At 47.6% G+C, this 22,939-nt stretch overlaps 1 protein-coding gene across 6 annotated transcripts in view; it reads right to left on the reverse strand.

The window, feature by feature from the left end:
• Nucleotides 1–22,939, reverse strand: part of Abcc4 (ATP binding cassette subfamily C member 4) — a 234,526-nt gene that overhangs the window by 22,203 nt on the left and 189,384 nt on the right. For 5 of the 6 annotated variants that reach the window (XM_039092967.2, XM_039092966.2, XM_063273922.1 and 2 more), the window contains 4 exon segments: nucleotides 22,803–22,913; nucleotides 21,789–21,889; nucleotides 20,078–20,269; nucleotides 9,136–9,291 (listed from right to left, as the gene is read on the reverse strand). In XM_039092967.2, coding sequence (XP_038948895.1) covers nucleotides 9,136–9,291; nucleotides 20,078–20,269; nucleotides 21,789–21,889; nucleotides 22,803–22,913 — 560 coding nt within the window. 6 annotated transcript variants of the gene reach the window in all.

Below are 22,939 nucleotides of genomic sequence, written 5' to 3' on the forward strand. Positions count from 1 at the left end.
GACTTTCAGGACAGAACAGAGAGGAAAACAAATGCACCCAAATACACCACGGCCATCGATTCTAAGGTTTCACACGCTTGCTCACGAAATGTCGTCCCTATTAAGTTTCCCACCACGCAAATGTGCTCCAAAACACCTCCCTGGAGCATGAAACGCTAACAAAAGAAACCATGGCGGTGTGCCAGCGGAAGAATAAAATGATGGAAGTTAACAACATTTTCCTGGTCATAAGCAAAGATAGGGTTATTGGAGTAACTTGAAAAATTTCTTGCCAGTGCTAATAGGGAGTCTGGAAAACAGCGAGTGCCATGAGCAGTTCGTGCTTGCGGTGAAACCTGCTTTCTCCCTTGGTGAGGAGTCTTCTGGGACACATTCTATTCTTCATTCAAAGAGGACGACAGCTGGTGGCCCCTCCATTCGTGGACATGACCTCCGATGTCACATCAACCAGTCCCCACATTATCTTGTCTGTGCATCAGGGCTGCCCATCTGGGGAACCTTATTACTAACTACAAGAGCAAAGTAAGCCGGACCCCAGTGCAACGCTCGGGAGGTAATGCGTCTTGCATTCTTCTGCTTCAAGTGGAGTTTACGATTAAACTTCTGCAGATTCACGATCTCATGCACGTGCTTCAAGAGGCTGCACGGATTTTCCTCTAGGCGTTCTGTCAACCCAGGCCATAAGGCATGAGCATTGGAGAAGGGCCTAGCTGGCTGTTAGGAATCGTGAGGTGCATAGATGTTAGGAATGGGGAGGCCAGGCTTTCCCACAGGTCCTGGAGAACTGCTCCTGGGCTACAAGTGTGGGGTGTTACCTAGCCTTGAGGCGGGGACTTTAACACTTAAAAGACCGAGGGGGAGGGCTTTTCTTCAGAGACTGATAGTGTTACTGCTTCCTAGTTTCAGATTAGTTGCCAAAAAAATGTATATAGACAACCAGGGTTGTGTCACACCCAATCCACAGCACCCCAATGTGTACCTCCCCTCACATCACCCCATCTGTACCCCTCACAGCATGCCCAAACTACAACACCATTGTGGCGTTTGGTTTGTGTAAAGCTGACTGTGAAGTCATAAAAAAAAATTGAAAATGGCAAATAAGTCAAACGAAAGGGGTTCAACAGGCTTGGTTATGGTTAAAGTTACAGAATTTAAGATGAAAGAAAGACAAACTTGCATGTGGTGGGACTTTCTTATCAGCGGAATAAACATCATTTTTCTGACTTCAGATTTAAAACATACACACAAACACACACATACACACACACACACACAGGGAGGGAGGGAAGAGAGAGAGGGAGGGGTATAGGGGGAGGAAGAGAGGGAGGGAGGGCAGAGGGAGGGAGGACAAGCAAGTACAGCTCAGAGATTCTAACAAGACAGGTAATTTCTCTTTTTGCTTATGTGAGGTTCATGTGAGAAGACTGTTCTCTCTTTGATGCTCTTCTGACCTCTCCACAAAGGCTCAGCACCCTGGCCAGTACGCTATGAAGGGGCCCCGACTGAGTGCCTCTAAGGATGAGTGTGTGAGGGCCTTGAGGTAACCACAGTCAGGAATCAGCTTTGAGGCCACGTGAGAAGGGAGAGACGGCTTCTTGGTTTATGTGAAAGACAGGCCATTTTCCTTATCCAGGAGATCTGGTATTTTTACCTCAGCTTTTCTTCCTCCAGCTTCCTCCCAGACAGCAAAATCACATCCAATATGTCGGGTCTAGACATCCACCCTACCTTGAACACTAATGCATGTGATGACTACTGCTGATACAATGTTCATAATATTAGCACAGTAGGAATGGTGGCCTGGTGCTGGAGGGAAAAGCCTTAGGAGTGCACAGTTCAGACCCAACGCCCCGACTCATAAGCAGGTACTTACCCTGCCTTATCCCTCCTCCTCCCATTAGAAACTCCTTCCTAGTCTACATTTCAGTCGCAGAATATAAACGCCTGCTTTACCTTGTATTCTGAAGGCCAACCTCAAACTGGAGGCCCTTGGGAGGTTTGGCTAACCATCCCTAGAACACTGATCACCAAAATAAGGGTCTCTATAAAATCTATAGTGTCAGCTCAACAAGGGCCATCACTCGTGCTTATTTAGCAATATTAGAAGAAAATAATTAAGTAAACAAGAGCGATGTTCTTTGTTACAACATGCCGGATACACATTTCATAAGTAAAATTTCATCAAGACTCATTGAACAAGGAGAATGATTTAATGAAACACTGACTGGTTGAAGCCATGCTTATTTTAAAGTGGCAGGGGATTTGTTCACAGCGCTGCTTTTACGGCGGCAAAGGCATCATGTACACCACTCCCTCCCTCCACCCACTTGCCAAATAAAATCCCTAATATTATCTTCAAAAGGTAATAAAATGTGCCCAGAGCGGACACACACTGAGAGAGGAGATAAGGGTCAAGTTAATTATCATTTCCGATAGATATCATTATTTGAAGTACCCACCTCCCTACAACGAAGCTCACAAACTCGACTTATAAATTAGTGCTGTAAAAATATTTGCCGGCAGAAGTGGGGATCAATGGGAGGACCCGACAACCTAATTTATTAGCCTCAGTGTTTTTCCTCTGATGGTGCAGGCTCTGGTAAGAGTAAAATCAGGAAAACAAACGCACGTGTTCGACACGGCGATAAAACCAGAAGCCTGGTGTCAGGTTCGTTCTTCATCACCCAGTTGGCATGGTAAGCCTTTGCGTCATGTTCAGTAGTAGGCTGTTGGCTGGCGCTAACACAGCACACATTTTTATTAGGTATGGCTGTCCTGAAGGGGCCAGTCTAGATGAAAGAAAGCATCAGGGGCAGCAAGCTGATAATCCCGGTCCCCCAAACTAGAGACTTTACTAGGCCTTTTGAACGTAACTGACTATAAGCTAGGCCTCCATTGTGCTAAGAACTCAACCTGCCCAACCTCAGATGCTTAAGCCAAACAGGGACCAAGACCAAATGGACAAGATAAAGTTCAACACTTACTCTCATCTTTTGGGGCCCCCAAAAGGAAACATCCCTCCCCCAAAATATCCACACATCAGGGGTTAGGCTGTGTCTGCTGTGTCTTCCAAGCTCCCTTGTCTACCCTGATCCTTAGGCAGCGTCTTTCTGGTCTCAAAGGTGGAAGTCCCCAAGTCTCAAGTTTCTCTTGTCTTCTTCCCTTAGTCCTGTAGCCTCTGAATGAACCGGTCATCATGCATTTTCAGAAGAAAAGAACATTGTTCGCCCACAAAGAAAGAAGAATTTAAGTCCTGAAAAGTCGTCTTTAAATGCAAAAAGGTCACCAGCTCCAGGGAGTAGTGCCATGGGTTTTAATGAAGACTTCAGTGTGCAGGAACAAAGGCGACTGCATTAGGCTGGGATCCAATTGTATTTCTTTACTAGTAACAGCACACCTACCCTCTTTTCTCTTTGAAACACACACACACACACACACACACACACACACACACACACACACACACACACACACCCCAGGTGATCAGAAAAGGGGCCTTAAAGAGACATAGCAGCTCTGGTTAACCTTTTAAACTCATTAGACGCTCAGGGGGATTAAGAAAAAAAAAGGAGTGGGTTGTTTAAAAAGCACCTGGTTTTTTGTTTTGGTACAAACAAAGGGAATCTATTAAACCTACACGAAGAATCTGTTTGATCATGACAAAGATTACAGATGTTGGTACACATCAGCCCCTGCTAGCCTTTGTAAACGGGAATTTACTGCGAATTGCTCTTTGATTGAGGACATTTCCTCCGTGCCAAGAAGACCGGGCTCTGGATGTAAAGAAACTCTAACCAGAGAAAAACATTGAAATTCACATTTGCAGATGCTTTCTGATAAGCTAGTCCCCGAAGCCAGGCTCATCTTGGGGCTCTCCTCCTGGCAGGGGTGGTGGGGATACAGAGGAAGTACAGGTGTCAACCATTTGTTCTGCTCAAGGAAGTCACACAGGCAGCTCACGTGGGGCTCTGAGTTTACTTGTTCCTTAAAGGAGCTCAGAAGTCCCGCCCAGACCTGTCAATCATTTTAGGAACCCTTTGTTCCTTAAAAGATGGGACCTTAGTCATCGACTAAGGCGAGGGGCTTAGCTATCTACTAGGGGAGGAGCCTAGCCATCTACTAAGGGGAGGAGCTTAGCCATCTACTAAGGGGAGGAGCTTAGCCATCTACTAAGGGGAGGAGCCTAGCCATCAACTAAGGGGAGGAGCTTAGAAGAGATGGCAGGAAGTTGCCACTCCCTAACAGAGGTTCTGGTTTGGTTCATCTAGACCTGCAGCTCAGTAGCAGAACTTGATTCCTCTTTTGTTTCCTGTGCAACACAATCAGCCTTGACTCCTGCTCACTCCTGCTCACTTAGGGAAGCGGATGCTTGACCCACATTGCTGGGCTGACTAGGTTTCTCTACCTCCATTGAAGCCCTGGCCATGCAAGCAAGGATGGGCTCTGACTGCGGACCAGTTGAGTACATTGGTGATCCTTCAGCTCACGGCACCCAGTGGATCCATGTTTCTACAATCATTTTCTATTTGTCATTTGTAATTTTGGGGCCAGGCCACCTTCACAAACCAGTCTTCTCAAGCACCCGACTGAGCCAAGAGCCTTAGGAAAGATGCCTTTCCATTACTTTTGACTTTATTCTGAGTTTACTTATTTTCTTTGGCTATCGTTTTAGAAACCCTTTCTCGGCAGGGTGGATAGGAAGACAATGACTAAAATATCTGACGGTTATAAATGTTGACGAGGAAGAGAGTATGGAGCCTGGTTAGTGCTAAGTTCTGAGCTGCTACCGTGCTACCTAATGAGTTATAAATCTCCTCCAGCCTCGGTTTCCTTTCCTGGAGCTTCTTGCCTTCCAGGGCTGCTATATCAAAGGTTCCCCCTTCTCAGGGTGTTCACAGTCAGCAAGCCCTAGTCCACAAGGCAGGGCGGCGGGCACAGCACTTTCAAAGGGCAGGCGTGACCAGCGGCTCATGAAATCAATTTTGTGGCTCGTGACTGTCATTTGTGTGTCATATAAACTAGACTAAGGTAAACAGAGTAGAAAATATCACTGCAAGGGCTGGAGTGACAGTGCTTCCTGAGACGTTCGTTTCTGAGCATGTGGGTGTGTGGAGGCGGACACATGACCCACAAGGCATCAGGATCTCAGTGTGGAGTTTGTCTGGTCGGCCAGGGATCAGTTTCAAACCAGTGTGATCCAGAGCATCAGGAGATGGCACTGGAAACCCTGGCTATGCAGCTGCTGGGCCTGACTCTTCAGCAAACGAGGGCTGGGGGATGGTTGAGAGGCTGGGAAGAAGTCAGAGGAGGATGAAAACTTGGGTCAGGGTGACAGTAAGCATGTGCACTGCACACGCTATCCTGGGGTCTTCACACACTGCGCAGTCTATCCTGGGGTCTTCACACACTGCACAGTCTATCCTGGGGTCTTCACACACTGCACAGTCTATCCTGGGGTCTTCACACACTGCGCAGTCTATCCTGGGGTCTTCACACACTGCGCAGTCTATCCTGGGGTCTTCACACACTGCACAGTCCATCCTGGGGTCTTTACACACTGCGCAGTCTATCCTGGGGTCTTCACACACTGCACAGTCTATCCTGGGGTCTTCACACACTGCACAGTCTATCCTGGGGTCTTCACACACTGCACAGTCCATCCTGGGGTCTTCACACACTGCACAGTCTATCCTGGGGTCTTCACACACTGTACAGTCTATCCTGGGGTCTTCACACACTGCACAGTCTATCCTGGGGTCTTCACACACTGCACAGTCTATCCTGGGGTCTTTACACACTGCACAGTCCATCCTGGGGTCTTTACACATGCAGGTCTATCCTGGGGTCTTCACACACTGCACAGTCTATCCTGGGGTCTTCACACACTGCACACGCTATCCTGGGGTCTTCACACACTGCACAGTCTATCCTGGGGTCTTTACACACTGCGCAGTCTATCCTGGGGTCTTCACACACTGCACAGTCTATCCTGGGGTCTTCACACACTGCACAGTCTATCCTGGGGTCTTCACACACTGCACAGTCCATCCTGGGGTCTTGACACACTGCACAGTCTATCCTGGGGTCTTTACACACTGCACAGTCCATCCTGGGGTCTTTACACATGCAGGTCTATCCTGGGGTCTTTACACACTGCACAGTCCATCCTGGGGTCTTTACACATGCAGGTCTATCCTGGGGTCTTCACACACTGCACAGTCTATCCTGGGGTCTTTACCCATTCACGGTTTCTCTGAATTGTTTCTTATGTCAACCAACTAGCATCTTGGAGACAGGCACGACAAGGTTCCGTGCTTCCAGTGTCTGGTGATCACGATCTACAAGGACTCAAATCTGAGCACTGCTTTATGACGCATTCTTGGGAGCAGATCCACAGAGCACTTGCACAAAAGGAGGGTGGGAACTCATGGAACAGCACCAAGGCCTGGTGATGTCAAGGTGTGTTAGTCTCTGCTCAGATGTGCTTCCAAACCACTCCCAGCAGAGCCAGGAATCGTCTTAATGCAGCTTCTTTATTTAGAGTGCTTTTATTTACACAAGCACACAACCATCCCTTAAAAGAATTACTGAAAGTAGCATGGGGCACATTTCCAGATCCTATCACCCGAGGATGTGAGCGCACTTTACAGACACACCAGTGTCTTCTCCGGCCCGTTTCTGAGATTCAAAGCCCTTGGGATTCGAACTCTTACTTCTACTGTAACCAGGCTTCAAGTGCTCAGAAGGATCTTATGTGATTGGAAGAGTTCTTCCTTTTTTTTTCTTAAAAGGGTTGCCTTTTTATCTTTAAAAAATGTGTCAGAATATAAGTACAACATGAAATCTATGCCTTAATCATTATTATTATTATTATTATTATTATTATTACTATTATCGTGTTTACTTACATGAGGTTGCACATGCACACGTGTGCCAGGGTTTACTTGTAGAGCTAAGAGAACAACTTTCGGGTCAGTTTTCTCCTTCCGCCATTCGGGTAATGAGGATCGAATTCAGGTCACCGGGCTTAGCAGCGTGCACCTTTACTCACTGAGCCGTCTCTTTGTCTCTCCCGTCTCCTGGTCCCTCCCCCTTCTGGATCATTTTAAATCTCATAGCAGTGGCCCTAAGTGTTTTTACACTCTTTTGTAGTGGTCATCACCAATCACAGGGCTTTTATTTTTCTTAAAACTTTAATCCCCATCCCCATTAAACAAAACCACTTCCCATCCTTCAGGCCCTAATGGACACCATCGACTCTGGGTCTCCATGGACTTAAACACTCTTCCTGGGATCAGGACCGTTCACTCTCCGTTATCTGGGAATGGCTGGTTTCAAGCTACACGATGGCTTTTAGAGGATACTCACGTTGTACTGTGCATCAGAATCTCCTCCCCTCTTAAAGCTGAGTGACTGAGTGTTTGTGTAAACCACATGTTGTCCTCAGCTATTCATCTGTTGATGGGCACTCGGGTGGCTTCCACCCCCTGGCTACTGTGAATACCACGGCTATGAACTGGAATGAACAAATATCTCTGGTGTATCCTGCATTTGGTTCATATGTGTGTGTGTGTAAAATGGTGGTTGTACTATTTTACGTTCCCACTAGTAAAACCCAGCGTTCTAATTTCTCCACAAACTCATCGCAGTTGGGCAGTGCTCTATTCTGACTTGCACCCTACATGTCAGGGTGGGAAGCTCTAGCCTTCAGAGGCCATAGGCTCAGAGCCCACATTCCTTTTCTCTCGAGTGTTGGGTTCCTTGTACTCTACAGTACACAAGCAAGCACTCAGAGGCCCATTCCCCGCATATGCTCAGAAAGCACAGCGGCTTGGCCCTTTCTCCTCTGTCTCTTCTCTGTATTTCTCACGTCAGGAATGACTGTGTGTGTGTGTGTGTGTGTGTGTGGTGGGTGTGTGAGAGAGAGTGAGGGGGGGAGGGGAGAGAGGGGAGAAAGGGGAGAGAGAGGGAGAGAGAAGAGAGAGGAGAGAGGAGAGAGAGAGGGGGGAGGGAGAGGAAAGGGGAGAGAAGAGAGAGAGAGTGAGTGTGTGTGTGTGTGTGTGTGTGTGTGTGTGTGTGTGTGTGTGTGTGAGTGAGTCAGTCACAGAGTGTGAAAACAAATCCGAAATAAAAGCCCCCAAAGCCAGCCTGGAGTTGAATCCACCTGAGTATCAGAGTGGTGGGCGGGACCAGGCTCCCGGGGTCCAAAGCTTTGGGCTGCAGACCTGTGAGGTCAGGCCCTAGGCTGCCTGTGGCTGTCTCACTAGAAGATAGTAATTACTCAGTAAAGACCTTCTGAATTATACTGGGTGAAACTGTAAAGCAACTGGACAGGGAACTAAGCTAAAAGCTTCCCGGTGTATACGTAATCCAGGCTCTAGACACTGCCTAAACGTCTTCAGCTATGGGACAGCGAGGAAGAACAGACGATCAGCCTGGGAGGAAATGGCGACACAGACCTCTATCACCTCCTCAGCCACAGACTGGGGTCTGTGTGGAGCGCTCAGCCCGCCCTGAGGTACTTAGCCTCTATCCACTGCGTTTCTCAGTGGTGAAGGTGATGCCCTCACTGCCTGCCTGGAAGCACATAGGGATGCAGACCTTCCCTAGTCTCTCCCACTTGCTAAACGTCCAGATCAGGAGAGCATCTACAAAGTGTCTACAAGCTCTGCAAGTCTCCTGCCTCAGCGCCATGGAAGACCTTGCATGGAGAGGATTATCCCCGAAAGGGGGAAAGTCCCTCATCACGCTTACAACCATGCTTCCTTATACAGGGCTCTCGCTCACTGAATATCATGCACTTATCAATGGACAAGAGTGTAATGCCAGGGAGTCTGAATCCAGAGTGAATCTGGATATATTATTATAGACTCTTTCCCCGGTCTGTCTGTTGTTGCCCGTCTGTCTTTCTCTCATGTACATACGCACATGCATGCACTCAAAAATATCTATGGAAATACGTGTTGAAAAGGTCTGCTGAAGTGTGCCCTACTGGTTAAAGGATCAACCCTTTCATCCAATTAGAAAAAAAAAAAACTAGCAATAAAATTAAAAGCAATTAAACCTCAGTGCTCCTGTAAAAGAAGTGTGTGTGTGTGTGTGTGTGTGTGTGTGTGTATGCTGTAACTTGCATACCTGAGGTATGATTGACATTTTCTTCCTTAAATCGTGAAGTCCAATTTCAGTCGTCAAGATCTTATCAATCCAGATTTTCCCCTCAGGTTCTGACAACCTGAAGAGGGCTGAGATGAGGGAACTTTTTCCAGCTCCAGTTCTTCCCACAATTCCAACCTATAACGAGATCCAGGGGGAGGGGTTAAACGTTAACCATCTACAACCGGGCCTAGGTGAGCACGCTCACTTTCAAAGGTGAGTTATGACGCTATCTGTAAAAGTTCCCAGCCTCAGTTCTGCTGGCCCGTGAGCAGGGCATTTCCTCATGGTGGATGCTGAACTGGCCTTGTGGGATGGCCACTAGCATGCCTGGACTGTCCTTTCCAGAAATGCATAGCAGCCTCTAAAGTGTGGCAATCTAAGATGTCATATCTTGGCAAAGTATCCCTGGGTAAGACACAAGAGTCACGTGAATGGCAGGGACAAGCTGGCAGCTTCCACAGTAGCTTATGAGAAGATGGCTTTTCATGGGCGCCATTTCCAAGGTCTGGGTTTGTGGGACCTTGAGAACTGCTTGGGTAATCCCAGAGGACTTAATTGCTTACTCTAGAAGGGTGACACATAACAAATCGTGTCTCCCAGCGTCCTATCTCTTACAATGAATTCACCTTTGATAGGGAAACTGTATCACTTGCGGTTATTAACTCTCTGGTTATATGTTGTGGCTCTAGAGAAAATACCTTCACGTTTGCAGACGAGGGTCTTAAAGAGCCAGTAACCAGTAGCCCAAACATGCATAATGAGACCAACAACACCACAAATAGTTCTTGCTATTTACGCGGGGCCTTTCATCTGTGCAGTTCAAAAGACGTTTTACAAACCAATTAATACTTATGATCGCCCCTTCTTCGTGTGAAGAATCATTCCTCTTATTAAAGTCAGAGCAGGGAAGAATGAAGTGTACTGACAATGAGATCAAAGAATCAATAGAACGCAGGTGAATATTGGTCAGGGCAAACAACTGAATTGTAAGAAACTAGTTTTGGGAGTGTACGCTTAAACCCTGGGCAGGAAACTAGCCTTCTCTCCAGCGAGCTTGCTCAACAGGTGAGGGCATCCAAGGAGATGACATCATCCTTGTTAAAAGTCTGGAGTCGATGAACGGCACGGACACACTTTCTGTCACGTGGAAATTAATTCAGTGGATTAAAAAAAAACTCGCCATTTTTAACAGTGAGGGGCCAAACTGAACTAGATGCTGGGGGTTTTACGTTGTATCGTTTGAAGTGTTTTCTAATACAACGGCCTTTCAGAAAGAGTGAGGGAGAACACCGTTAAGAAGGCTGGCTCTAGTCTTCAAATCTCCGTAGATGTTATCCACCGTATGGGCCACAGGAGCCTACACCTTGCAGAACGGCTGGATTCTCTACAAAGGTGTGCCTCTGCGTACACATGCATGTTCCTCTTGTCTCTGGATATTCGCTTATACAGACTGCCACACGTGAAGGCAGAGGTAGACCCATGTTTGTGACGTGTGGAAAACTGACGCACAGGTGAAAACCCAGAGTCCGTGAGGGACCGTCTGGATGTGGTCATAAAGACAGAGAAGGCCCACTGTAGTCTGTGAGGGACCGTCTGGATGCGGCCAGTCTACAGAACCATTAACTCTAAACCTAAGTGAGGATAACTGAAAGCAAAATAAACTGAACAGAAACGGAATACGTGCGCCTATGAAAGCCAATAAACTACAGTTTAAAAGATTTTTCTCCAGCAACTGATAGAGTTTCCACAGATGCCAAAGGGGAAGAAAGACCTTCGCCAAGTTCAGAGTCACAACACAAAGTGACACATGGAAATGAACCGGTTTTAGCTCTTTCAGTTGCCTGTTTCCCCCAATTTGGACAAGGTTCACCTCCAACAGTCACGGCAGCAACATGTTAGACTTTAGAAAAAGGTTACGTGTATGTGCGTGTTTGTGAGTGTGTGCATGAGAGCGTGGGTGCCTGAGGAGGCGGGGCCCTGGAAGCTGGCGTTACGAGCAGCTGTGAGCTGCCTACTGTGGGTGCTGAGCCACCTTTCCAGACCCAATGCGTCGGACTTTCTACGTGGATTAATTTCCATATCCCATGCTCAGTAGGACCAATATCCGATGTCACAGGCTTGGCAGAACCTGCATCCAATGTTCCACTCAAATTAGCTGCTGCTATGGACCTCCCCACAGTGTCTTAGCTTCTTCCCTGGCGAGATCCTAGGCTCTGGCTGCCCATCTTCCTCCCAGCCAGCCTGGCAACGAACTCCAAAGAGCCTCTGTTCTCTAAGTCGATTCCTTTGTTTTTAATTCCTCAGCGACCTGCTGAACGCAGGAGCCACATTAAAATAGAATAAACAAAAAAATTAATAAACAAACCCATCCCAATTAAAACCGGTGCAATCCATCTGGAAAGTAAACAAATATTAACCCTCATTTCGACACTCTTGACTTCTGTCAAGAGTGACGCTTCCCGTGAGGATGCACTCGAGTACGCGTATGTACATGTCTTAGCTGTGTGTTCCTAAGACGTAAACTCATATAATTTAAACAAAATGAAGTTAATGTGAGTGCTGTGGTCATTTACGGGTTCGTATAAACATCGAAGGCCCGTGGGATATAGTATCCGGGACCGTTTATTCAACAGATCTCTTACTTGTGGATGTTTCCACTGCTGACAAAATATTTTGATGCTATAAATGACGTCACGTTAAGTAGCCTTGAAGCTACACCTTTCCCAAACAACCTTAATGATTTCCCTAAAATAAATCTTCAGGCACGGAACTACTGAGCAACGGGTATGAGCACTTCAAAAGGAGCGAGTCCTGCCAAGCCACCTCTGGAAGTGGTTTCTTGGTCTCTACTGGCAACCATCGCCTTGCACATCCCCACTCCCCACCTCCCCAATGGAAAAGTCACAACTTTTTTTTCCTAGTCAGCATTAATTTGATTCCCCAAAGAAGGATCCTGTCCTCCATTTGTCTCTCACTAAGAGCAGGTGACCACTGGTGGCATCTTCTTCCTGTCTTTTTCTACTGGGCTCTCTGGGTACTCACATCTCAGATGCAGCCCTGTTCCTGGTGTCTCACCCAGAAAGCTTCTATGTCCCACTCCTGATCAGCTCTTCCACCCCTAGCACCACAGACACTTGGTCGTGCCTAGCAGGTGCCAGCGAGTGCAATTCCTCCCATCCAAAGTCCTTTCACACTGATTTCTACCTGCCCATGTCATGTGACGGACAGCACCAAACACCCCATCTGTCCCTCGTGCTGCCATCTGCACTCCTAACAAATGCCCCCAAAGCTGTTTCTTTAAACACCTACCTACAGTGGCCCCAGGACCATTTGTTCAGGACTACACTGGATTCTGCTGTATGCAGCTGCATTTTCTGTCATGTCTCAGGGCAAAAAACAGCAATTCCATGAGAGAGTTAAAAGTTCGTCTCAGGCTTGAGAGATTTATGAAATTATCCCGAAAATGTTCACATATATAATGTGCAAGTCAGAGAGGACGGACCTAACAGATAAATGCTATACTCAGGACTAGGACTGTAAGGTGGGGACAGCTGCTCCCTTTCTTGGGGCAGATGTATTATGTAGTGTAAGTGGCTAAGCCACCTTACGCCTTGATAAGGACAGCCAAATCCGATCATATACTTTAGTGTTGCTGTCTGCGCTGGGGTACTGCAGATGTGCGGTTCTATGACTCTTAGTTTTGCAAAGCAGAGAAGAGAAGGTTCTTAAGGACCTGTGCCCCGATCAGGCATACCTGAGCCTATAATTGTCAGAAAGGGACTAAAGCTTGGGTCAACCTCTGTGTTGTCCATTGTATGGGGAGCTCCCTAGGGTTGGGAGGTGGGACAACATTAGGAGACTTGCCAAGCAAAACACAGTTATTCACAGGGCAAACTGGCACTGTGGCACAGGGTAAGAGAGAAGATGGGTCATCTGGAAAGTAGAATAGAAGTGCTGTCCAGTCTAGGGCAGGCGCTGTCCAGTCTAGGGCAGTGAAACTACTTTTAAAACAATGTGAGTGTTGGGGTGGGGAGTGCGTCAACTTGTGTCACAACTTGTAAGACAGTGTGCTATCATTCAATCACCAGAGTTCAGGGTTGGGATGGGGGTAAAATCAGGTCATCAGACAGAGCAAACACATTTCTGACTGAGCCATCTCACCAGCCCAAAGATCACTTTTATATGCCATGAAGTAATAAGAAGAGTCGAAATCTGGCAGTTCGTGGGCTGGTATGTAAAAGACACTGCTCCCAGGGAATGGCGGGATGGCAGGCGGGGACAGTCTGTGACCGCTAGAAAGATGCAACTTCATGCCTCACCATGGGATCAGGAAGAATTTCATCACCTCATGATGGACAGAATTTAAAAATTAAAAAAGGGGGAGGGGGTTGGGCAGTCATGGCACACACCTTTGATAAAAGCACGTGGGAGGCAGAGGCAGGTGGATCTTTGAGTTCAAGGCCAGCCTAGTCTACAGAAGGAGTTCCAGGACATCCAGGGCTACAGGGAGAAAACCTGTCTGTCTGTCTGTCTGTGTATGAATGTATGTATACAGAGCACACACACACACACACACACACACACACACACACACAGTCGTGACTCTCATGTGCCATCCCAGGGGAGGGTGAGGTACCCACGGCATCCATTTTAAGGTATAAATGGAAGTTTCACAGAAATCAGGAAATTACTCATGAGATAGAACGCTTAACTGGGGAGCTCACTGAAATGCTAGAGTGTCTGTATCCTACCGAGTTCCTGCATGTGACCCTGCGTGCAAGTTTCTAGGCTCAGCTAGGACCAAGGGATGGGCAAGGAAGTGGAAGTCCCACACATGAGAGAGAAGAGGACTCTCTGAGAAAACGTTATGTAAGAAGGGAGAAAAGGTAGGAAACTAATATTTTTTGCGCATTATAGCGAGGCCCGGCACACATGTGTAAAAATGTATTATCGAAGTAATAGCTTTGAGCAAGAAAAAAAAATAAAAAGATAACACACCCAAATCAATCTACTTCTAGAATTGGAAAATGCTTTCGAATGGCCCAGTACTCTCTCAGATGATCAAATCAACCACAAAATCACTTAAATGAAAAAGGCAGCCAGTGTTCAGAAGCTAACAGGAGACCTGAGGTGCTACTGAGTTCATTTTTGTTCTTTCCAGAAATTAGGAACCTGGTTAGTCACGATTACAGTTTCATTTTTTTCCTGTAACTTCCGGGGATCTCAGAGAAAGCCACTGGAAGAGAATGAACCTGTGGTCTTGGCAATTCCCCTAATCCAACACTGAAGGGGCAGCCAGTCATGGGGGGCTGGGAATAGATACAAAGAGGATCCCCACAGACACAGGTGAAAGAGAACATGGTACTACTGCCTCGGAATGTGCATAAACTAAGGCAATAGACATGGGGCTGGGGTGCACAAGACACAAGTCGAAAATGGAGTTATTACAGATATAATTCAGCCTTCAAATTCAACTTCCTGTCCAACCTTTCAGCATCTTAGGTAATCCTACGATTCGGGGTTTTTGTAGGATCTAAGAATACAAGTCTGGGGGCTATACATTGTTTTCCCAACTTGTTGAACAGAGTTCCTTATATAATAATCCATCTTCTGTGGCTTCCAAGGAAATTAAAGACACCTGCAAATTAAGAGAACTGCACCCGCAACGTCAGATCTGATAAGCACGTTGTCTGCAAGCAAGCAGACATCCTACAGAGCTGTCAGGACACCACCGAGAGGCTCAGCTTTCATCAGAGCGGACGCTCACGCTTTTACCCACACAGTCACCCACCCGGTCTTCAGACCTACAAGGGAGCCGTGGGGATAATTAGGGTCGGGCTTGTGCCAAGTGACTTGCTACAGCTGCGTGTGGCGTACCCTTTGGGCACCAAGTTGTACATTTATTCTTTCATGTCATAGTATATCGCTCATTAAATCACAACTGCGATTAGGCCATTAAATGGGTTGGTGGTGGGGAGAGTTTAAAGGAGCAGCTTGTGAAGTATTTCACACTCCAGGGCTTGGGCATAGCACAGGGGCAGAACATTGACCTTTCACGTGTAAATCCCTGAGCTCAGTGCACAGAAGCTAAGGGCACGGAGCGGGTAGGGTTCCCCATGCCCGTTCAGGAAAAGGGTTGTCTTGAGAAGTGTTTTGTTCAACTCTGAGGTTCCATCCCATACCCATCAGAAAGGCTAAGATCAGAGACTCAATAGACAGCGCGTGCTGGCTTGGATGCAGAGGAAGGGAACACTCCTCCTCCATTGCTGGTGGGAGTGCAAACTCGTGCAACCGTTTCGGAAATCAATTTGGCAGTTTCCTCAGAAAACTGGGAATAGTTCTACCTCAAGACCCAGCTATCCCACTCCTGGGGTTGTACCCAAAAGATGCTCCACTATGTTCATAGCAGCTTTATTTGTAAGAACCAGAAGCTAGATGTCCCTCATCTGAAGAATGGGTAAAGAAAATGTGCTACATCGACACAATGGGATACGACTCGGCTAATAAAATACAAAGACATCACGAACTTTGCGGGCAAATGGATGGAACATGGAAATGTCATCAGAACTTGAAAATATCATCCTGAGTGAAGTAACTCAGTCCCCAAAGGATATACATTAAGTCCTCACTTACAATGGATATTAGCCATAAAATACGGGATACCAACACTCCACTCCACAGAACCAAAGAAGCTAAACAAGAGGAGGGACCAAGGTAGGATGCTTGAATCACACTCAGAAGGGGGAAGTCCTAAGAGGCAGATGGAGGGAGGGAACGGGAAGGGAGGGGGTGTGGGAAGGAGAATGGGGGGTGTTTTGAGGATCAGGTGTGGGGAAGGACAAGAGAAATGGCTGGATGACCATGAAAATGAAATGAAATCTACAACTGACAGGGGTGAGGAAGTGGGGGGGCATCTCCAGGTCTAGACGGAGACCTGAGATAAAGGAGGCACCCAAGAATCAATGGGGGTGACCTTATCTGTGACTCACAACACTGGGGATATAGAACCTGAAGAGGCCACCTCCTGTAGCCAGGCAGGAACCCCAATGGAGCGATAGACACACAAAACTTTTAACTCAAAAATGTATCCTGTCGACAAGTAATGCAGGTACAGGGGAGGGAACAGAGACCGAGGGAATGGCCACCCAATAACAGGCCCAACTTGAGAACCATCCCATGGGCAAGCACCAATCCCTGACACTATTCATGGTACTCTGTTATGCTTGCAGACAGGAGCAAGTTGTCCTCTGTGAGGCTCCATCCAACAGCTGACTCAGACAGATGCAGACACCCACAGACAAACAGTGGGTGGAGCTTGGAGACTCTTATGGAGGAAGAAGGGCCCCAAAGGGGGTAGGAACTCCACAGGAAGACCAGCAGTGTCAACTGATCTGGACCCTTGGGGCTCTCAAAGACTGAATCATCATACAAAGAACATACATGGGCCTCCTCGCTCATAGGTAGCAGATGTGCAGCCTTACCTTCATGTGAGTCCCAAACAACTGGAATGGGGGCTGTCCCAAAAGGTATTCCCTGTACGTGGGATATGTTCTTCTAGCCCGGCCGCCTTGTCTGGTCTCAGTGGGAGAGTAAGCACATAGCCTTACTGAGACTTGGAGTGAGTGAGTGAGTGAGTGTGTGTGTGTGTGTGTGTGTGTGTGTGTGTGTGTGTGTTACCCAGAGGGGCCCCCACCCACTCAGAGGAGAAGGGGAGGGGAGAAGTATTTTGGGGAGTGGGGGATGACCGAGAAGAGGACATATAAAGTGAATAAGTAAAAAAATTAAATTAAATTAAAAAAATAAAATAAGTGTTTTGCTATAGGCTTCTTCCTGCCTGTACATCGCTTCTCATTCGCTCACATTCATAGCCAGCTGTCTTCAGTATGTACCACATGCCCTGCAGAATGCCAGGGTTCAGAATGTTCCCTAACCTCCAGAAGGAAGCCCCAGGACACAGTGAGCTATATCTAGAACTACAACTCTAAAACAGACAAACAAAAGCCTTTGGCAAAATACACGGACGCATTCAATTTGGTTACTTTGCCCACTACTGTGTCAAAATACCCTGAGAGAAACAGAGAGACAGGGTTTGCCTTGGCTAGTCCACCATAATGAGGCACCCACAGCGGCGGGAACATGAGGTAGCTAGTCACACTGCCTTCCCAGTCAAGGAATGCAGTGATAAATGCTTACACAAGCTCGATTTCTCCCTTTTATAAAGTCCAGGACCCCAGCTCAGGGAATGGTGCCGCCCACAGTGGACCACTCTCCCTGAAGGAATTAACTGAAGAAGATACCCGCTCCCTGCCTCCATACCACCCACAGGCATGACTAGAGATCTGTCTCCTATCAAGGTGACAACAATATATTAACTGTCACTCTCAACTGTTTCATGCAGTTCCTAAATTGTAGGAAAATAACACAAAATTCTCCATCATAACTATTTCAAGCACGGAGGTCGGTAGTGTTAATTACTTTGCCTATCCTCTCATGGGGACCTAGGTTGCTCTCTCGCCTTTGGGTCATGGCGAGTGATTCTGCAATGAACACAAGTACAGCTTGTGAAGGAGGAGACTTCCGGGGAAGCAGAGATAGTTTACCAGAATGAAAAGGGCTGGGAAGTATCCTCGGGGAGAACTTAGTGAGAGAGTTACGGACTCGTGGCCACGGTCAGCCATGCTGAGGCTCTGAAACGGGAGAGCATTGGAAGAGACAGCTGCTATGTAAAGCATAAATGCTCACCCCGAGGGGAGGGAAAGGGACACACTCTTCGAGTCCGGAGGACAAAGGGAGCTTCTAATTCTAACACGGTTTCCATGGTGCTGGCTCAGTAACCCCTGCCCTACCTGCCAGGGGGAATGAAGGCAGGCACTAAGCAGGACCACAAACTTGTCTTTCGATGGCAAGGGGGGGGGGGTCAGTGCTGGACTGTCTTGGTGCTGTTTGTATGCTATGCTAATTCTGCTTCCTCAAGAGGGGCTGCCCTACCACCACCACCACACGTAAGTGATCTCACGGGAAGCTTCTCCCCATTTTCTGGCCAGTAAAAGCGAGGGCCTGTGATTGGGGGGGATGGGACAGGGGGTCTTCGAGAGTATGGGCTGGTAGAGAGGAGAAGAGGGGAGAGAAGGGAAGGAGAGGACTGAAGAGGAGGAGGAGGAAGCCGAGATGGAGCAGAACCACGTGGCCAGGAGAAACCGCAAGGAGCAAGGGGTCTTACAGCTGGGGAATAAGATAGCATAGTGTTCAATCCGCCCAACCTGGCCTTATAGCTTATAATTATAATAACTGGATCGTGTGTCTTTAAATACAGGCTTATTGGGGTTGGAAATTCCAGCAACAAGGAGGAGGAGCTGCAAGGCCTCAGCAGTTGGCTATCAACTGCAGCTGGGGAGGAGGGAGAGCTCACGGGGGGAGCACAGATTGACTCAGAGGCCAGGATAGCAGGTGCACGTTGTGGGGAGCTGGGCTTTGTGTTTGGGAATGTGTTACTGTGGGGGGCAGGGGGAGCCATGACTGGAGAGGCATGTGGGGAAATGCTTCTTATTGCTTGCTTTGTTACGGTCGGGTCTGCCCAGAGTCTTCTCTGGCCCAGGATATGGGACATGAGAACCAGAGCTATTGCAAAAGGGGCCCTCACTGGCCAATCGGTCTGCAGCTTTCCAACAGCACAGAAAGCACTGTAGCCTGGCTTTTGACTTCTTTGTGGATTCTTCTTTCTTCTACCCCTCTCCAGCCCTCTCCTTCCACCCTATAAACCCCTAACACTAGGTAGAAGCATGAAGGGGATGACTTCCTGCTGATTAGGGATGTCAAGCTCCTTGGGGGAAAGTTTGATCCTTGTCCTCAGGATAACTAATTTCTTCTTTTCGCCTCTTTGCAAACTTACCAATAGCAACCAGCAGCATCTAAGCACTGACCGGCCAACCAGTCCCTTCTACTGGGGTCCTAGAATTTGTGTAGCCTCTGAAAAATTCCCAGAATTCCAAATGTCGCAGTCCCAGAAACTATCTGCAGCTGGCAAAACCACACCCTTGCTAGAGCATGAGATAAGCCATAGTCAGCTGCTGTGGCTGATCTGAAGCTGTCCCATATCCCACACGTGGGATTAAAACAAAAGCATATTCCTGTAGCGCCTCTCTCTCTCTCTCTCTCTCTCTCTCTCTCTCTCTCTCTCTCTCTCTCTCTTTCTCTGTGTGTTTTAAAGAAAACAAAATTACAAAATTCTTACTACAAACACCTGCACATTTTCGGCACATCTGTAATTTTGTGACGGGCTGTGTTCATAGCTAGCCTGGGCCTCATGCAGCCGGTTGGTTATGAGTTGGATGCACCTGGGAGGAAAGCAAGGGAGTGGGGCACCAGGAGAGAGGAGGTGGGTGGGAATGGAAAATGGGATCAGAAGAAGGCATTTAATTCAACAGCAGAGGAATAAAAGCAGCAGGAAGGAAATCCACACGGGAGCTTTAGGGAGGAGGACCCAGGGCTAACTTCCTAATGCCTGAACCATTCGATCTGATATATCATCTCTTGGGCATATCGAAGGCTAGTCCGGTGATATCCCAGCGGTGGTGCAGAGGGTGCCTCAACCCAGGGTACTTGGCTGTACAAAGGAAGACTTGTCTGCTCCTCAAACAACGAGAAAGTTTTGGGTAAAAAAAAATTCAAAACCATTACATGATATCCAGAATAATTGAAAATGTTAATAACCGGATATTGGTTTTTTTAAAGAGAACTATTAGTTTCCCATCACAGGGTCGGTTCCCTAAGACTTGTCGACATTGCCACTGGACCGACTGGCATCCGGAGGAACAGAGAGTCTCATTGTCAGATGCGACAGATTCAACAGGAAATTCAGCATGCACACGTGGCCCTGCATCGTTAGTTCAAAGCCTAGCGGGGCAAGCCGAGTTAAACCAACCTTTTCTCGTGACTTGATGAGTGCGGTCAGGTGCTTCAGAACAAGGGGCCCGTCCAAGCTGTAGGTGAAGTTCACATTGTCGAAGACAATTACTCCTTCGTGGGGCCAGCCTGGGGGTGGGCGCTTCCTGCATTCCCAAGGCGCCTCCTTCTCTAGGTCCGTGTATTCAATCACCCTCTCCACAGAAATCATCTAAGGGAAGAAAGGCATTCACATGGTCAGGGCTGGGAGCTTCGTCGAGGGTACATTTAACCTGCACACAGCTGGGCAAGGTAAAGCTTGGGTCTTCACACTGACCGAGACTACTGAAGGCCGTGACGATTTATAGTCTTGCTCAAAATCACCCAACAGCTTTGCATAGAGGCAAGCCCTTCAACTTAGAACACTGAGTTAGAAGAGCGAGGGGAGGGGCTGCAGAGATGGTTCAGTGGGTAAACCGACTGCTATGCAAGCATCAAGACTTTTGGGTTTGGATCCCAGCATCTGAGTCTCAAAATACGAAGTGAAGGATGATTGAAGAAGTCACCTATACAAATTTCTAGCCTCTGTGCACGCATGCACACACACACACACCCTACACACACATGCAACATGCATGCGTAGCAAACACACACCCTACACACACACACACACCGTACACACACACACCCTACACACACACACAACATGCACACGTAGCACACATACATACACAACGTACACACACACACACATGCAACATGCACACGTAGCAGACACACACACACATGCAACATGCACACGTAGCAGACACACACACACATACACAACCTACACACACATACACAACCTACACACACCCTACACACACATACACACACAACATGCACACATAACACACACATACACACACACACGCAACATGCACACGTAACACACACACATACACACACACACACACACTCGATGAAAGGGTTTTGTAAAATCAAGAGTTATGACCTTTCAACAATAACCTCTTGCTCCAGAAGGAAACTCTCTCTAGACCAGTCATCACCCACACCTTCAATGTTCCCTGTAACCATTCCTATCCTGTGGGAGGGGTCGAATGGGAGCACCTCCTCACATTTGCCATTTCTGCCATTAGCGGGAAGAGGAAGCAATTCGCATGTTGAGCAAACCTTCTGCAATTGCCATGACCTGTTACCTCTGAGAAGCACCTTAGAGATGGGAGCTTGCCCTCCCGGGAAGGAACAGCAGTAACCCTGGGGCCTCCTGCCTTCTACTCCAGGCATGGGAGAAGAGAGACTACAACTAGTGATGAGCGGGTAGGAGTGGGGGAGTGGGGAGAGCTATTAATTAAACAAACAACCTCAAAATACTGAATTCTTCTCTTACCAAGAACGAGGAATTACCCATTAAGAAACAAAAATAAACAGGCCTCCGAGAAATTAGCTTATATCCTCTCTAGGATTTCAGAACTTCCCTCCTACAGAGGCATTTATTACATTTGAAGACAGCTTGTGATGAATCTAAAACCTGCTGACATGGCATACATGAGACAGAGGGGGAAAGATGTATACATTTTACTTTACATTAACCTTAAACAGATGGAAGCAGGATCTGAAAAAAAAAAAAACCTCTGTTAGCCGCGACGCAAAAATAACAGTTTTAATATTTTACATAAGAATCGCTTTTATGTCCTTTAATGGCACGGAGGACTTTCAAAGGCTGAAGACTTTCAGATAAACATTACCATATTCTCTACTTCGGCGCTCTGTCTCACAGACCACTGGAACATCCCCATGAGCGTGAGGGAGTAGGACAAGGCCAAGCCAACCTGCCCAGCATCCAAGGCTGTGGGGGAGGAAGGAGAAACGGCAGTCAGTCCCAATGCTGACAGGAGCCCGCTGCCTGCTGCTACTCTACCAGGAGGACCCAAGGAGTCGTACGCGGTCGTCGTCCTTTAAACTTCCACGTATCGACTGAGACTATGATGCAATTTTTAAAAAACCCATTAAGAGTTCTGGAAGACTATTAGATGAGTTTACTGATCCCAGTTGGACTGGCGTACATTTAAGAAAGGGCGCGGCGTGTGTGAGGTGCAATGCCACTACTCAGGTTCGTCACCATGGTTAACAGCCTATGACGTAATCTCACTCTCTGTGTCAGCCGCAACCACAGCTGGAAACCACTGCAAACAAGATGATGCTTTCTAAGAGCCGACGCTTCTGGAAGTAAAATACGACTCCCCTTGTCCTCCGAATAAACAGTGTGACGCAGGTGTCACTGCGGAGAGGTTAGGCATGGCAAATTCACGCAACACATACTAACACCTGCTCCTCCCGTGCCCGCCTGGCTGGGAGCAGTGTTCTGTCCTGCCGGTCGTCTCTTTCACCCGTGTGCACTGGTTTATCCACAAACGGAGAACTTCTTGGGCTCGAGTACAGAGAGGCCAGGGCTGGACAAAATGCTAACATCAATCTCGGTTCTCATCCCCTGGCTACCAGAGCAGGAATCTTCAAAATGTCATCTGTATAGACCTCGGCTCACTCTAACAAAGATAAAAAAAAGAACCTACACAGACCATCTCACTGGGCTGCGCTACGTGACCCTATCCGCCCTGACACGTAGTAGGAGCTTTAACACGCTTTATTAGAACCACGCCGAATGTGCCATTAGACAAGGTGCCAAGAGTTTAATTTAATAACTGTTAACACGGCTATAAATTGTAATCATACCGTAAATAGTTATCCACATCTGCACTTACTCTTTGCCAGAACCAGGGACCCGAAGGCAACGACGATGACAAAGACGGCGCAGATGGCGTCCAGACGCACGGCGAACCATCTTGATGTCGTCAGGAACAAGAACCAAGCCTCTGCATTGCAAACCAGAACAAGCAAG

The sequence above is a fragment of the Rattus norvegicus genome, chromosome 15 (genome assembly GCF_036323735.1).
Source record: "Rattus norvegicus strain BN/NHsdMcwi chromosome 15, GRCr8, whole genome shotgun sequence".
In the NCBI taxonomy this organism is placed as follows: Eukaryota; Metazoa; Chordata; class Mammalia; order Rodentia; family Muridae; genus Rattus; species Rattus norvegicus.